The sequence below is a fragment of the Alternaria ventricosa genome (genome assembly GCF_023758065.1).
Source record: "Alternaria ventricosa strain BMP 2768 chromosome Unknown scaffold_15, whole genome shotgun sequence".
Taxonomy (NCBI): domain Eukaryota; kingdom Fungi; phylum Ascomycota; class Dothideomycetes; order Pleosporales; family Pleosporaceae; genus Alternaria; species Alternaria ventricosa.
The window spans coordinates 199,706-216,216 of record NW_026055695.1 but is presented as its reverse complement, the minus strand read 5'-3'; the positions used below and the strand labels follow the sequence as shown (position 1 = coordinate 216,216).

General features: G+C 54.8%; 5 protein-coding genes across 5 annotated transcripts; 3 read left to right on the top strand and 2 right to left on the bottom strand.

Moving 5' to 3' along the window:
• Positions 1-50: 50 nt before the first annotated feature.
• Positions 51-2,042, bottom strand: J4E93_007990 (uncharacterized protein; the record flags this gene model as incomplete). The annotated part of the gene is made up of 1 exon (XM_049345893.1): positions 51-2,042. One exon carries the CDS (start codon positions 2,040-2,042, stop codon positions 51-53), a length of 1,992 nt encoding a protein of 663 aa, XP_049196826.1.
• Positions 2,043-3,337: 1,295 nt separating this feature from the next.
• J4E93_007989 (uncharacterized protein) lies at positions 3,338-5,684 on the top strand (the record flags this gene model as incomplete). Its single annotated transcript, XM_049345892.1, has 4 exons — positions 3,338-3,370; positions 3,421-4,355; positions 4,405-5,107; positions 5,166-5,684. The coding sequence occupies 4 exons, from the start codon at positions 3,338-3,340 to the stop codon at positions 5,682-5,684; spliced, it is 2,190 nt and encodes a 729-aa protein (XP_049196825.1).
• An 808-nt stretch (positions 5,685-6,492) lies between these two features.
• DUG1 (Cys-Gly metallodipeptidase) lies at positions 6,493-8,020 on the top strand (the record flags this gene model as incomplete). The annotated part of the gene is made up of 2 exons (XM_049345891.1): positions 6,493-6,621; positions 6,719-8,020. The coding sequence occupies 2 exons, from the start codon at positions 6,493-6,495 to the stop codon at positions 8,018-8,020; spliced, it is 1,431 nt and encodes a 476-aa protein (XP_049196824.1).
• Positions 8,021-8,413: 393 nt separating this feature from the next.
• J4E93_007987 (uncharacterized protein) lies at positions 8,414-9,076 on the top strand (the record flags this gene model as incomplete). Its single annotated transcript, XM_049345890.1, has 1 exon — positions 8,414-9,076. One exon carries the CDS (start codon positions 8,414-8,416, stop codon positions 9,074-9,076), a length of 663 nt encoding a protein of 220 aa, XP_049196823.1.
• Positions 9,077-11,374: 2,298 nt separating this feature from the next.
• J4E93_007986 (uncharacterized protein) lies at positions 11,375-12,486 on the bottom strand (the record flags this gene model as incomplete). The annotated part of the gene is made up of 2 exons (XM_049345889.1): positions 11,375-12,096; positions 12,168-12,486. 2 exons carry the CDS (start codon positions 12,484-12,486, stop codon positions 11,375-11,377), a joined length of 1,041 nt encoding a protein of 346 aa, XP_049196822.1.
• Positions 12,487-16,511: the final 4,025 nt, after the last annotated feature.

Below are 16,511 nucleotides of genomic sequence, written 5' to 3'. Positions count from 1 at the left end.
TCATCCCATCGCGGTAGCCGCGACGAACGGATTCATTCCTCAAGATTCTGCTATCCGAAGTGCGTCTCATTAGGAAAAACCTCCCCATCCTTCTTCTTCTTCCTCGTCACCATTCCGTCCAGCGTTCCCTGACTCGCTTCCCTCTTATGTCCCGCTTTCTTCTCACTCCTCACCGCCATCTTCTTCGCCTGCTTTGGACTCGGCGGCTCATCCACATGCGTATCCTCTTCATGCCCCTCCGCATCTCCAACATCCTCCTCCTTCACCATCGCGCCCGGCGGCCCTTTACCCCCTTCCGTCGGGCCCTCCGCGTTATCCTCAAAGAGCTTGCGCCACGTCCCATCAAGCACCTTTGGCGAGTTCCCGTAGAGGTTGATGTGATACGCGTTCTTCATTCCCTGGATACAAATCTCCCTCCTTTTTGCAAAATCAAACATCGGCTTGGGGTAAACTTTCATCTTACCGTCGTTGCCTGCCTCCTCCTCCTCCGACCCATCACCCTTGACCAAACACCCCCACTTCTTCTGATCCGCAATCGGCGCTTTCCACGGCTCGTAGATATACTTTTTGTCGAAGTGCGCTAGTTCAGGGACGTACTTTCGCACGAAGGCGCCGTCTTTATCCCATTTCTGGGGAAACGCGATAGGGGAGTAGCACCGGTAGAACTGCGCGAAGAACGCTGTACAAGACAACCACTGCCAGTTCCCGATGTTACACGCAGCTTCATGGTCAATGAGCCATTCTTCAAAGACCTCGGCGCCGCGCTCCCAGTCGATGTAGCACCCGCCCCTTGTGAGGAAGCAGGCGACGGCGTGGCGACCGAGGTGGTGGATCCAGCCTTCCTGGGCGAGTTGGCGCATGAGCGCGTCGATCCACGGGAATCCCGTTCGACCGTGTTTCCAGCGCTGGAAATGCGATTCCGCGTCTGCGTTGTCGACGAGATACTCGCCGGTGATGAGATTGGTGCTGGTGTCGATTTTAGAGGGGAGGTGCCAGGGGATGAAGCGACAGTGTGGGTTGTTGTATGTTTGGCCGAAGGAGTAGCCTAGGCCTGCTTGTGCGCCAAAGTACATGTCGCGGAAGAGGAGTTGGCCTGTTAGGCTGGTTGGGGGTTGTGAGGCTTTTCCTTTGTACGCGTCGACCACGTCTTGGGCGCGCCAGTAGAAGAGGCGGCAGCTCAGGGAGCCGAAGTGCATGTGGGGGGAGAGGAGGGTTGTGGATTGGGGCGAGAAATCGGTGGGGGCGGTTTTTGGCTTCTCGAATGTTGCTGTGTAGTCTGTGTTTGCTATGATTTTGTCGAGGGCTTGTAGTGCTACCGTTTCGCCGCCGCGGTGCGAGGTTGTTGCAGGTTTCAGGCCTAGCTCTTCCATTGTCGGTACTGCGAAGTCACCGTTGGGTCCTGCGAGAGCAGAGTACGAAGCTTCGTCGCCGTGTCTTTGAATCGCGTTGATGTCTGGCGCGCTTTCTGGCTTCTCTTGATCAAACTTCAGATCCGTTTCTCCTGGGTCAGGCAGGGACTTGGGGGCGGGGATAGGTCTTGGAATTGATCCGATCTTCTTTCCTGCAGCCTGCACCTGGTTGATGGTCATGGTGGGTTTTCCATGGTTATGCTTGACCAGCTCATCAGGATCGTACAAAGTTCTCCCGGTCTTTATGATGACTTCAATTCCGGCTTTCTTTGCAAGTTCCGTCACCTTCTCATCCCGCTCTCTTGCATATGCATCGGTATCTTTCTCGAACACCAGATGTGTGATCTTCCATGCCTTGAAAAGCTTGGGTAATAACGTTTGTGGTGCTTCACGAATAAGGAAGAGTTTTGACTTTGGGTTGAGCTTGGTTATCGACCTGGAGAGATCGTTTTGACAATCCAGGAGATACTGCCAGCGATTGGGGCCTACTCGAGCGCGATAGACGTAGTGCGGATCCCAGGTCCATATAGGATAGAGACACTCTGGCTTGAGATCCAACGCGGCTTTGAGAGCTGGAGAATCGTGGAGTCTTAAATCGGTCCGGAACCAGTAGATCACTCGTGGTTTCGACATCTCTCACACATGCGGTGGTTGCTGTAATTAGTAGGACGAAGTTTTGAGAAGAAAAACGGGAAACTGTTCAGACGACTACATGTGATGGACCCACCGAACTACAGCAGAGATAATACTTAGGTACTCTGCAACTACTGGGGGAAAACCGCATGGCTGGTATGAATGCTGTCATCGATCGGAGCTAGGGCACTCGCTAATCTTCGTTGGTCCATCCCAGATCCCAGAAACCAATCGGTCTCACTGCTCTCTCCGACGGTGGGACCTGGGACGACGATTGAACCCTGAGCTTATGTGAACATGCTGAGGGTTTTGCAGCTGCAAGTTGGACGTTGTTTGACAGCTACTCGAAGCCCAGGTGGTGATTTCGCTTGACAGTGTACACAGCGGATGCGCCTACGATATCGACTCATGTCAGTCTTTGCCAAGGCTTACCCAAGGTGGACGACAGTTGGGTAGCTTTTACTGTGTCGAGATGGCGGTCAGGAAATTTCCCCATCACGCTGTCCATGCCCAACCTCAAACGCGCCTTTGGCAGCGTGAAGCCTTATAATCAGCCAAGTTGCTGCGAGAAACCCAAACGCAGGGCACTGGCCAGACACCGTCCAGGGTCCTCTCAAGGCACATGAGTTGTCTTGTTGGGCAGTATCACGGCTTTGCTAGCCGAAATGAGGTGTGCTGGCTGCGGGGACAATTGGTGGCGCACATGGGCGAATAGCAATTGTCGGTTAGCAAGTAGCACCGAAAGACGTTGTTGAGATTAAGAGGGTACAGCTGCACACCGCATGCATGCAGAGATAGTAGCAGCTATAGTCAAAAGCAAGCAGAGGGAAAGCAGGGCGGCGGGTGCGCGTGCGATGATGAAAGAACGGCTCACTAGCGGGCGGGTTCATGCGTCATGGCCTCGGGGAGCTTCGAGGTTTGGCCCAAGCTCCCTTAAGCTCGTGGGCCCATGGTTTGTTGTGTGCAAACAATCTCTCAACAGATACTGCAGGCGCTTTGCCCGAAGGAGTGAAGAAGGGACTCTGACAGCGCAGAGGGTCGAGCTGGCGTGAAAGCGCGTGCTTGCTGTTACCGCGTGAAGTACTTAGAATTGCCGTGCTGCAGTTTACCGCTGCTCGCGTCGGTACCACTTGCACTGCAGATCAGCGCCTCCCTCGACACATTCGCTGGCTGCGGGGAAACTACCACAACCCGTATCGAAGCTCCGCGCTCTACTCTACTCTAGACCCATCTCCCCAGGCCTCACCCGCCGCCCACTTGCCCTCCACCTTTCTCTATCCTTCACCGTCGACAAGATGGCACAACCACTGGAAGATGCGTACATCACGGTGAGCAACATGCAAGTAGTACCACGCACGCGAGCTGATCAATCGTGCAGCTTCTTATGAGCGATTCCTACCTACCAGGCGCAGTTGTTCTTGCAAACTCTCTGCGCGATGCCGGCACCACCAAGAAGCTTGCCGTGCTCGTCACGATGGAGACGCTTTCAGCTGATACCATTTCAGAGCTCAAGACGCTCTACGACTACCTGATTCCCGTCGAGCGCATACGGAACTCTAGTCCCGCGAACCTCTATGTCATGGGGCGACCCGATCTGGCCTTTGCCTTCACAAAGATTGCTCTGTGGAGACAGACTCAGTTCCGCAAGCTCGTGTACCTCGACGCAGACGTGGTAGCTCTGAAGGCGTTGGACGAGCTATTCGACATTGAGGCGTCATTTGCTGCCGCTCCAGACATTGGCTGGCCCGATGCTTTCAACAGTGGTGTCATGGTCATCAAGCCAGATATGGGCGAGTACTGGGCACTACAGACCATGGCAGCGACTGGTGACAGCTTCGATGGCGCAGACCAAGGCTTACTGAACCAGTACTTCGAACACCGTCCGTGGCAGCGATTGAAGTTTACCTACAACTGTACGCCAAATGCCGAGTACCAATGGGAGCCCGCATACCGCCACTACAAGCGCGACATCGCCGCGGTCCACTTTATCGGCAAGAACAAGCCCTGGATGGCCCAACATGCGGGTGGGAAGGGTGTCTATGGAGAACTGGTAGCGCGATGGTGGGCGGTGCATCAAAGGCATCTGCACAAGCCGAAGGGCCAACGAGCTGGTGAGGGAAAGAGCACTCTTGGTGACTCCATGCTTTCTTCCTCTACTCCTGCCCCTCTCGAAGCCTCCGCCGTTACGACCGAGCCTCCCATGACCGAATTTGAAGATGAGATTCAGAATATTGACCAAGGTGTGATAGAACCAACCCCCACGGTCGAACAACGCAAGTTCTCTGCGCCCGAGATGCAATGGGACGCCACCAAGTACGCTCTTTTCACATCGAGATCCCTGGGTAACAGCTGACAAGTCCAGGTTCGAGCCACCAGCGTCATCGAGACCCGAAGCTGCCAACTTCCCTACGCAAACGTATGCCTTCAGTGATAGCCGATCGCTCTTCAAGGCACCGCGAGCCTATCCCGATGCGCCGCGAGACATGTGGTACCAAGTTCCAGAAACCAGGGAAGCGCCCAAGCCTATCTTCCCATGGGAGCAAGAGGCGGATAGACCTAAGCCGACGCGTGTGTTTGCCGAGGACTTGTCACCACAGCCAACCCCTCAGGTAATGTCGCCGACACATGCTTTCTCAACCACACACTTCGAGGAGAGCGAGAGAGTAGCTCCAGTCGCAGCGGAAAAGGTTAAGAATCCCGTCGAAGATCTTTTCTCGAGTTCTACTGACCAAGGTTGCCAGTCTTACCAGAACAACAGCGGCAACGCCTGGGATAATGTTCCAGGCATCGACAGCTATGTTCGTGCCATATCGGATCTGAGTGGAATACGGGGTAAGAACCAGTCGCTACAACAGACCACAGGCACGGACGACATTAGTTCGCCTATATTGGATCGCAAGCAACGCCGTGAGAGCTTAGTCCTCACCGACTTCCCGTCCGCAGTGGAGCGACCGAGTCTTCCTGTAACACCTGCGCCGGTTCGTCGTCCAATGTTCTGGGGCGAAGAGAGGAACCAGACAGGCGAGCTACCTTCTGCCACAGGAGTACCTGATCAGACCGAATGGGTATGTTCCAGTTCCACCTTTTCCTCTTTCAATATTGAGCTGACTGTGAACTCTTAAGAATCCTGAGGAGAAGCTTGACCAGTTACGGCGGTCATCCCTGATCGAATTCGAGCACCTGAAGAAAGACGAGCACCCAAACCCACCAATGCGTGCACTTCCTGAGCATTCAATTGCCGGGGAAGAGAAGACTGGCACTTCGTTTGGACTTGATGGGTCGAACGATCAGGGCATCCCCGGATCTTTCCCAAGCGTTGTCGAGAAAGACTTTGCTAGCAGCGACCCTGCACCAGACGTGCGACCGAGTTCCAGTGATCGTTCTTTCGCACATGGGGACGAGAGCTCTGCGCCCCAGCACTACTCCCAGCAGGACTTTTCCTCTGGATCTTCCAGCACCTTTGGGCAGAACTTCTCAAGCTCCACATCGCAGTCGACGTCTACGGAACAGACTACCAGTCAATCTTCACAGTCCGTCCAGGCTGGAGGCATGACTTTCACTGTCCCCGTCTTCGAGGACGGTACTTCAGCTGACGCCCAAGCCGCTGGGGATGATCTCAGTCCGACACAGAGCCGGACCTAGAAAAGAATGATGAACGAGTGATGGATATCAATGTTTGCGGTACCAATTTGTCGGTTATTGACCATGGACGATCTCTTGCTGTTAACGATGGAGGATACATGTTGCGATGTCAGTTTTACCCTTTCGTCTTGATACCTGTATGTTTCGTGTCTTTCGTTCGCGAGCCTTGTAGCATTTGCATCGTCACTGCATAGCGATCTGTTGTAGCTCATTATCCATACCTGCTTGCAGGGTTTGCTTCAAATTGTAAGATGTACAGGGTGATGGACTCACTTCACTCAATGGAAATCTGACCACCTTGGAGCCTACATTGACGCTAGTTCTTCTAGTCTGCGTATTTTCACCGCCATGTAGGCTGCACGCTTGTTCAGATTCTTCCTCGTATGAGTTAGGATGCCAACGATGACTGAAGACCGAGGCATGCGCGAGAATATGCAGGGAACATTTCGTGCATGCTTCCCTAGGCAAGCTTGGGCCAGCTGATCCACTCGTCGGAAGCTTGACAGGCTTGACTTGACCGACGCTGTGGTTGGCGTTCGCGCGTTTGCCCTGTGCCCTCTCAATCATGCCCCGCTTGCCCCTCCCCACCCAATTTGCCCTTGAGCAACGAGCACCTGCCCGATTCATCTCAGCCTGTAGACCGCGAATAAGCGCCACAGCCACTCATAGAAGCCTCTTCTGTCATCCACGAAGCTTCCACTTCTCGCCCTCACCGAGACTCGTCGCTACGCCTATCCGCTGCGACCAATACACGCCCGAACGAATTCCCAACGCCGCCTGGCCATATCTGTACCACCCGTTCAACAAGATGGCACACCTCGACCCGTACTTCAAGCAGGTGGATGCCTTGCAGGGAAACTTTATTGAGAGGCTGAGGGAGGCGGTCGCTATTCCTAGTATCAGCTCTGAAGACCAGAGGAGACCTGATGTAGTCAAGGTATGACAGACAATCCCAAACAAGCATGCAGTCGAGTCTGTGTCCGGGGTCAAGATTCCAGATGCATATCTGAATGTATGACTGACTTCAAATGCAGATGGGCCACTGGTTGGCCGACCAGATCAAGGCACTCGGTGGTGAAGTTGAGCTCCGCGAGCTCGGAAAGCAGCCTGGTCGCGAGCACCTTGACCTCCCACCGTGCCTTCTCGGACGCTACGGAAACGACCCAAAGAAGCTCAACGTCCTCGTTTACGGTCACTACGACGTGCAGCCCGCGAACAAGTCCGACGGCTGGGCGACCGACCCCTTCACCCTGAGCATCGATGACAAGGACCGCATGTACGGACGCGGTAGCACAGATGACAAGGGTCCGGTTCTTGGCTGGTTGAACGCCATCGAGGCCCACCAGAAGGCCGGTGTAGAGCTACCAGTGAACCTAGTCATGTGCTTCGAGGGTATGGAAGAGAACGGATCAGAAGGTCTGGACGACACCATCCGCGCCGAGGCCAAGAAGTTCTTCAAGGACGTCGACGTTGTCTGCATCTCGGATAACTACTGGCTAGGAACTGAGAAGCCATGCCTGACATACGGTGTCCGCGGATGCAACTACTACCAAGTTGAAGTTTCCGGCCCTGGTCAAGATCTACACTCCGGTGTCTACGGTGGAATGACACACGAGCCCATGACCGACTTGGTTCGCATCATGAACTCGTTCGTCGACCCCGATGGCAAGATCCTCATCAAGGGCGTCGACGATCTCGTCGCTCCCCTTACTGACGAGGAAGCCGCACTTTACCCACCCATCGCCTTCACCATGGACGGTCTGAGGGAATCACTAGGTGGTGCAGTAACGATCCACGACAGCAAGGAGGAAGCGCTGAAGCACAAGATGCGATACCCTTCATTATCCCTCCACGGTATTGAGGGTGCTTTCTACTCCGAGGGAGCAAAGACCGTTATCCCAGCAAAGGTTATCGGAAAGTTCTCCATCCGCACAGTACCCAACATGGAGATTGACCCAGTCACCAAACTGGTTGAGAAGCACGTCAACGACGAGTTCGCTAAGCTGAAGTCGAAGAACACGATGAAGTTCAGCGTGGTACACTGCGGAAAGTGGTGGGTCGAGGACCCCAACCACCCTAACTACACTGCTGCTGCCAAGGCTGTCGAGCGTGTCTTTGGTGTAAAGCCAGACATGACTCGGGAGGGCGGTAGCATTCCCGTTACATTGACCTTCCAGGAAGAGCTTGGCAAGAACGTCCTGTTGCTGCCAATGGGCAGCTCGACTGATGCGGCTCACTCGATCAACGAGAAGCTGGACAAGAGGAACTATATCGAGGGCACCAAGCTGCTAGGAGCCTACTTGCACTACGTCGCAGGAGAGATGAAGCGCGAGTAGAATGCCGCACTATGAGTAACATCGTCGGTCTTGTTCCCGTAAATACTTAGATGGTTTGCTACCAACAAGAAATAAATACCCATTCAGCAGTGTGCTTCTCAGTTGACCCTGGCTTGATGAGATGACAGATTCACGGTTTTGCGTCATCATTGATGCTTGTTAATTATCGCAAGCTGCAGCATGTTGAAATCTTATGAAAGATACTATACCCTGATTATGTGCCGGCGGTAGTCTGGGGGTGGGAAGACAGGATCCCGCCCAGCTTTGACCACCCCGGCGCGGAACAACTAAAAAAGTTCGGCATCGCTCCACCCAGGAAACGGCCAGCACCGTGCCAACAACGCGTGCACCACAGGCAGGCACGCCAACCCACACACACACGCCAATTCCACAATGTCAACATGTAAATCCCTCCTCCGAGCCTGTCCGTCGCAACGGACTCCACCGTTGCTCCTCCCCCTCACGCAATGCCGCTTCGAATCCACAACCCGGCGACACAGAAAACTGCTCGCACTCCCCGAAGCCCCATCCTACACCCCCGACCGCACAGCGCCTACATTGATTTTCAACCCCCCGTCCTCGGCGCCGAATGTATACCACACGCCGCTCAAGTTCCTGCCCAAGGAAGATAAGCGGAGAACGCTCTACGCAGCCGCACAGCAATACGCAACCAAACTAGCGCACACGCGGCAATCCTCGCCCATCGCCGCGCCCGGCACGCCGCTCGCCTCAGAAGCGTTTCTGCCGCCGCGCCCCTCTGCGAGCTTGCCTGCGCCGCTGCGGAAGCCGTACGAGAAGACGTATCATCTGACCGAGGAGGATATCGCTGAGATAAGGCGGTTGAGGAGTGCGGATCCGGATACGTGGACGAGGGTTAAGCTGGCGGAGAGGTTTGGTTGTAGTCAGTTTTTTGTGGGCATGGTGGCTAGGAATGGGGAGAAGGCGGAGAGGGTGGAAAGGGAGCATGAGGTTATGAGGAGGAAGTGGGGGAGTAGGAGGAGGGAGGCGAGGGAGGATCGGGGGAGGAGGAAGGGGCTTTGGGGGAGGGACGCTTAGATGGGTGTTATTGTATGATCGAGGCTTGGATGGCGCCGGAGCCTGGGTGGCTTGGGATAGGGAAATGATGTGGGGATGGGGTATACGATATGTGTAAAGAGCAAAAGGAATATTTGTAGTCTGGTATATCATACTACCGATTTGAAACACCTACCAGTCCAACATGTCGTTGAATCATGTTCTAAAGGGTATCATCCCAAGCCGTTGCAAACGCCAGACTCCTTCATGAAATACCACGCATCACCTCCCACCCTCCCTCTCCACCTCAACCCCCTTCCCTACCCTGAAAACAAACCCCTCGCTGTCCCTCGCCCCCACACCAACCCTCCAGCACTCAAACCGGCCTCGACTTACCACCTCCCACCGCTGCGCCCTCTCCCTCTCGGCATCTTCCACACTAATCCCCGGAGCAAACTTGAGCACATCCACTCGCCGAACTGCTAATCTTGTAACAGGCATACCCTGAGGCCACGACATAGGCAACGCCGGCCGGTACGATGACAGCAAGTTAGACTGCGACGTCAATACCGTAGCACAGGAGAGTAGCTTACCCAGCTTCGCAACGCGGGCGGTAAGCTGTGCCGATGCCGTTCCAAGACTATTCGAGGAGCTAGACACAGTAGTACTGGTATTCCGTATCGACCACACGAACGCATCGATGTCTTCGAGGATGACGGACTGGATACGTCGGTGCAGGCTCTTGTGCTGCGGACCGGGGTTGAGGAGGTAGGCTGGTAGCGTGTCGAGGGTGGATAGGAGCGTGGGCCAGGAGGTGGGGTGGAAGATGTGGAGGTGGGGGAGGGCGGTTTTGATGGCGGATTTCATGGAGGCTTTGTGGGTGGTGGTGATTGGATGTGAGGTTGTAGCGAGGTGGGTTTCGAGGAGGGTGAGCATGACGGCTACTAGGCGGGGGATGCTGAAGTGGTGTAGTGGGTCGAAGAGTATGATGGCGCTTTCTTGGCCGTGGAGAGGGGTGGAAGAAAAGCTGAGGGGGAGGATGGCGTGGGCGATGATGAGGTAGATGAGTGAGGTTTTTCCTGCTCCTGAGGCGTGATGGGTTGGCGGTGGAGAGATGATTTCGAGGATTGGTGAGGATGAGTTTAGCATTAGGCGGTCGATTTCTGGTATGTTGAAATGAGAGGGTTGGGCGGTGTTTGTGTTGTTGGCTCTGGATGGAATCAGTATCAATTTGTAAATCGCGAGAGTAGGTTTGGAGAGAAAAGATTGTGTGAGTTGTGAAGAATAAACGTACATAGCGTCTTCCTGCACCATGAACTCACGTAGAGACTTGAACAGCTGTATTTTCGTTAACATCGCTCACCTCGCGCATCGAGCTTGTGTCGATATTCCATACCGAGCTCAGGTCCTCGACCTCAACTTCCATCAACAACTTCTCCCCCAACCTCTTCGCCCCATCACCGTTCATTTCCATTTCCCATGCAGATCACCCCTTGATCCTCTCCAATCCTTCCCAAAACACAACCCTACTCTTTCAATATCCCTTCCCCCGCGCAATGGCGCCACCAATCTCCACAATCCCGGTGACGGACTTGGAAGTCTCGATCAACACTCTGCCGTCGGGCAAACGACGGAATCCACCGGTCAATCTGAGCGACTGCGCGCTAAAGGAACTCGTGCAGTATAAATGCAACGTTGAGGCGCCGAAGAAGAAGGGCGCTGGGCCGCAGATAATATGTGAGCCGCTGGTTCACTTGTTGAGAAAGTGAGTGGTGGGAGAGTGAGGTGGAAGGGACGAGGTCTTGGCACTGGGATCAAGGATTGGGAGTTGGTGTATCAGATTGAACATGTGGCTGATGAGATTATAGGTGTCCAGGAGGCTTGACTGTGGGTACTACGGCGTGGGAGGAGTGGAAGGCGAAGCAGGAAGGTGCGATGGTTGAGCGATGAGATCAAGTCACCACTCACGGCCCTACACAACATCACGCATGAGGTGGCTGTTTACACCAGAGAAATGATTGTTATAAATGTAATTTTCAACTATGAGATCTTGCTAAGGATTCCAGGAATAGATCCAATCTGTGTATGAGCTCGATAGAATGGATTAATGATGATTTCGCATTGACCAAACCTTGTGCAGCTTGCAGCTACGCTGTGTAGAAGACTATAGTACAACTTGCAACGAAAAAAAAAATATAGACAATCAACGCCGCCTTAATGCCTAAAACGTATCTCGAAGCCCCGCGGCCGAAATGCAGGTACCCAAACGCCTCGCTATCAAAATGCTAGTAAAACGACTTTTTTCTGAAGGTGTCGCCGCCATTGACCGGCTGTGACGAACTATGAGACGCCCGTCGCGGATTTTCTCCAGTACTTTTGGTCGTAGTTGACGTGTACGCCTTCTTCCAGATTGACGTTACGATCGGCGGTGGGCTGCCGTATTGGAGCGTCTTGATGCGTGTTGTAATCATCGTCGTCTTCGTCCATTTGAGCTTGCCGCCGCTCTTCCTCCTTCTCTCGCTGGTTCTCCTCGTCTAGCAGGTCGGTCATGGCGGCTTGCCACAGTTGGTCGCTCTCTTTCATGCGCCTACTGCGCTTCCGCTTGCCAACATTCTGCTTCTGCACGCCTGCCTTTTGCGCCGCCATGAGTTTTCGCAGACTCTGCTCGGCAAGGATGCCCTCTTCTGTCGCCTTCTCCCTGATTTTGCGCGGATCATTCTCGCGTTTTGTGAAGACGGGCGTCGCTGTGTATGTGTGTTTCGAAGGGAAGCCAGGGAAGTGTTTTGGTATATATGGACGCGTTTCTTTGTCCGCCTTGCCGGAGAGTCCAGGACCTAGCAATGACTCGGTGTCGGGCGGCGGAGCTTCTGGAGGCGCGGGGGGGGCAAAGTAGGGCTGTAAGATAGACGGCGGGATCTCGCCTGTGTCGAAATGTTGTTCGAGGGGCGCAGAGCCGCGTAGGCCGGCGGATGTGAGGGCGTAGATCCAGTCGTGTGCGACTGTTTCGGTGCGTCGCGCGCTGATCATAGACGTGCGTACTTGTGTTAGAAAGTTGGTCATGTCTGTGACGGGTCAGTCTGGAAAACTGCAGTGGGAACTCGCGGCCAGTCTCTGTCGCAAGGTGAAGCCATACAGGAATCAACCAGCGCCCGGAACTCCTCCAACGCGTCCGGACGCGCGCTCTCGAAGCCGATGCCTTTACATTGGATGGCGATTGCGCGCCGCAGCTGCTGGTCGAAGAAGTCTTTGCTCTCGCCAAAGACGTCGTGCTCGGCGCTGATGGGGTCGGCAATGTGCTGGATCGGCTGCGTGTGGTGCAGCGCCCGTACAACTTGTCGCTTCTTGGGGTGCGGCTCTCCGTACGTCGGCGCATGGTCCGCATCATGTGCCCGCTTCATGCCTGCGATTGCGCCCTCGCTGCTGGCGCTGGGGGATAGTATGATGCCTGGCATATGCTGCTCGTGGTCGCGGATCCGGTGGGAGGGTACGCCGTGGGAGGAGGTTGCGCACGCGATGGTGGTTCCGGGCACGTCTCTATCGGTGGGTAAGGGCGCAGACGGGAGTGAGAGGGCGCATCGGTTGCGAAAGGGTGCCCTCGCGATGGGAGCGGACGTGCAGGCGCGTATTGTTTCTTATTCGATGGTATTGTTCCTTTCACCTGCCTGCTGCCGTTATTCTTCAGTTGGGTCGGGAGCTTCCAAGGCGCGGGACGCTAGGACGCCTGCCTTACGTCAGCAGCACTGCGTTCTCCCGTCGAACCACCACACCTTCAGAGAGCCGCCGACGACATCCACCAGCTCCCGCAAACCGCACCCGCGCCCCAAAACTCTCCGCTCTCCCGAACTCAACTCCGCAATGGCTGTCAAACCGATTACCGGCGTAGGTGCTGCCATTGAGTGCCTTGGGCCGTAGTGCGCTGGATGCTAATGACTGGACTGCAGATGCTCCGACGACAGGTCGTGCTCGACCTCTCTGTCGCTATGGGTGCGTAGAAACCGGGCAGTGCATGTCTGCTATTTCCGCGGCTCAAAGAGCTCTGTAGCAATGCGCGCGTCAGCTTTGGACATTGGCTAACAGCAGTCACAGGTCTTGGCCTCACTGCCGGCTACGGCTGGTGGTACGGTACGTGAATCAGTCACAGGCGATGCGACTGCGCTTCCTATCCTCGAAAATCTTTCTTACGCCTATACTTACTATCCAAGGCTACCACGTCCCCGCCGTCCGTCACCGTGACGCCTTCTACCAGAAGCTCGAAGACGAGCGCGCATCATCTCTCGGCCAGAAATAAGCGACTGCCCTTCGCGAATCGACATCTCCTTTGTATCGATAAGTCACGAAAGCATAGAATGGGCATAGCTGGAGATCAGATGTATCATAGTGGGGGATCTCTCGACAGCAAGCCAAATCAGACTCCGTCAAACGACCCCACGTATGCGTCTTCACGTGTCATGTGCTTTGTGACTACGGCGAACCATATAATTACCCAGTGCCGTCGCATTCATACAGTGCCAATTAGGGAATGACGACTTCACGCGCTTACAGTTGTTGACATGAAAGCTCGAACATGTAAATCTCACGCAGGCCGCTTCTTAGGTTTGGATGTTCTGCACGTCAGAAAACCGCCGCAAAGTTTAAGCGTTTCCAGAATGCGATGCGATCCGCACCTACCCATGCCTCAACACGAGTCTGATAAACTTGCAGAAGGTTATCGGGCGGACCTGAACTTCGTCATGTGCCTAAACTTTACAACCCATCGAAGGGCTTTCTTCATCGGATCCGCGGCGGCATCATTTCGCTGATTCCACATCAAACCTTCACATCGTGGCAGGTAACGCGGTCTTTAACTATCATGTAGAGTGAATGCGCAGTTTCGGGGGCAAAGAGAAAGGGGGCCATCGAGCGTTCTCATGTATTCCTGAAGCATAGAGGAGACGTACAGAGTGATGACAAGGTTGTCGATTTGAGAGAAGTACGTGACGATGAAGATCAACCCGATATCGAATTGGGCGCACCCCATTCAAGGGAAAAACTGGACATTTATCTTCGCAGTACAGTTACCAAAGAGAAAGCTAAGAAGTCTGCATTGTCTTAACGATCTACAGTCTCAAGATCTAAAGGCCGTGCAGACTTCAGGGCCTCTTTCCAGTTTCCCCTTGAATCGGGTGTGGGTGCGCTGTCTTCTCATAGCAACCGTTGCGCATAGATAGTAGCAAAAAATAAACATAGACGGTTGGTCGCGATCGATGGACGTGAGCTGAGGATAAGCGCACGGACTCATCGTGAGAGTTGCTCCTCTCTTGGAGCGTGGTCGCGAGCCTCCATATAGCCCGAAGACACCACTCAGTTCATGCCCTTCACCGAATTTCGTCTGTCGCAAGGACTGTGAAGAATGGCCCGAAGTAGTAAAGAAAGGCATCTGGCCGTGTTTAAGTTCGATGCAATTCCGATGCATCGATGATGGTGGTTACAAGTCGTCTCACTAAGCGTGCACGAAACTGTTGATAGGCCGTTGTGACGTATCAGGCCAATGACGGAACGCTGTGGATCACGAGGCGCGACGCGACACGTTGTATGCTAGATTGTTTCTTCATCGCGAACGCAAGAAATGAACGCAAGAAAGGCCGAAGTTGAACTGCAAGACAAAGCAGCGGTGGGGGGAGCAGAAACGTGTCAAACGCTGGATGCTATTGGCTGGCTTCCGGCTTCATTGTTCCCTGGCGATCATGCCCAATCCATGGGACTGACATGGGACTGCAGGGGGGCTTTCCGCCAAGGATCGACGCGAACCAGAGACGGAAGGGGCAGTGGCGGAGCAAGCGAGACTTGCGTGAGAGGAGGTGGCCTCTTGGATGGGTAGGTGATGGACAGGCAGCTCTGGATGCGGAGATGTCAAGAAAAAGCAGTGTCAGGGATGGAGGGCGTATGAGGGAGGGCAAGGTGACTGCTTTGACAGCGGCGTTGTTGGTTCGGAACGGGGTGGAGGCCCATAGTCCTGTGCCATAGCGTCCGGCGCTTTAGTGCGAGATGTGGATGACTAGTCCTTCACCATCTTTTAGGGCAACGGGTGGCCGATCACCAGCGACCTGGAGGACGAGTACAAGGCGTCGACTTCCACGGCTTTCCGTGGCGATGGTATATGAAGGATTCTATACTCATCTTGATATTCATATACATGGCGAATGAGAAATTGTGCGATTGGCATTTTGCATCCATGGGGCTGCCATGTGTCCTTGATAGGGAAAATGGACGAGATGATTTGAATTGAAGGCGTTATTGCCCTGATCACCGCCTGGCGCAGATGACAGCTAAAGCGGCTAGTGAGCGATGGTAGTGGAAAAAGCAGCCGTACCCTCGCACATCAGGCAGATGGCATGGCGCCATCCAAGCCACAGGGCTTCCTGACGTTTGGGATGAAACCGAACAGTCGTCGACACGCACACCAGGCGCTGCATAGTAGAGCTGCCACAGTGCTCAAACACAATATAAGATCATGAACGACTGCAAGATGAGAGCGACGCTTAGACCGGCCGAGCGGGGAGGAGGGAAGACGAGCAGAGCACATGGTTCGTCCTGCCACCAGAAGTGCGGAAGATTTGGCGGGTCCCAGCCAAGCGCTAGTGCCGTTCATTCGACGAACCTGTGAGACCTAGTCGTCGACAGAGATGGGGGGCGCAACAGGCACCCGCTTGATCCGTCGCTGGCCATGGTCGCAACTTGATATACATGAATCGGACATGCAGCAAGTCGTCAGCGCAGCAGGTCGTCGTGCGCATGCCTCGACAGCTGTTCCTCTGCACTGGGGGCATGACCCAGGCGGACCGGGGCAGGAGCGTTAGAGGGCCTACCAATTGCAGGCTAGCGGATAATCCCTGCAGTTTGGACGAGGTAGGTGCGACGGGCGCGATTGCTGCACCTGGGCTGCGACGCACGCCCATTCTGTCGCCTTTCGCAATCTTCCTCGCTCACCCACCCACCAAACACGTCTGTCTTTGCATCTTAGTATTTCCTGTTGCGACGACATCTTCACTGCGATAGCTGTGTCCTGTTCCCATGGACACGTCGCTCTGAGCCCTGCAGCTGCATCATTTAGGCGCCGTCGTTTGGGTCCACGGGTGCTGCGCTAACCTTGCGCCCTGTCCGCAAGTGTCGATCAGTCTCGAGCCGCAGCTGGCGTCGTCCTCTCGAGCCTCCGCCTTCACTCACCTAAGCCTCACTCCAGGTGAGCAGCTGTGGCCCTGCCTTCCCTCGTGTCCTGCCTACAGAGCCGCAGGCCCAGCTCTCTTCCACGACACCCGACACGTTTTCCTTCCTGGCCGCTTCCATCTTCTCGCACGTCACCGCTACCCACGCCGTTGCCATTACCGTCACCGCCCCCATCCCAGGTCTCACCAAGTCGTCTACTCGGCACCAGACACGACGCCTCGACGCCGGAGTCGTCCCACCGCCCGCCGCGCACCTGAAACTCTCGGCCTGCATG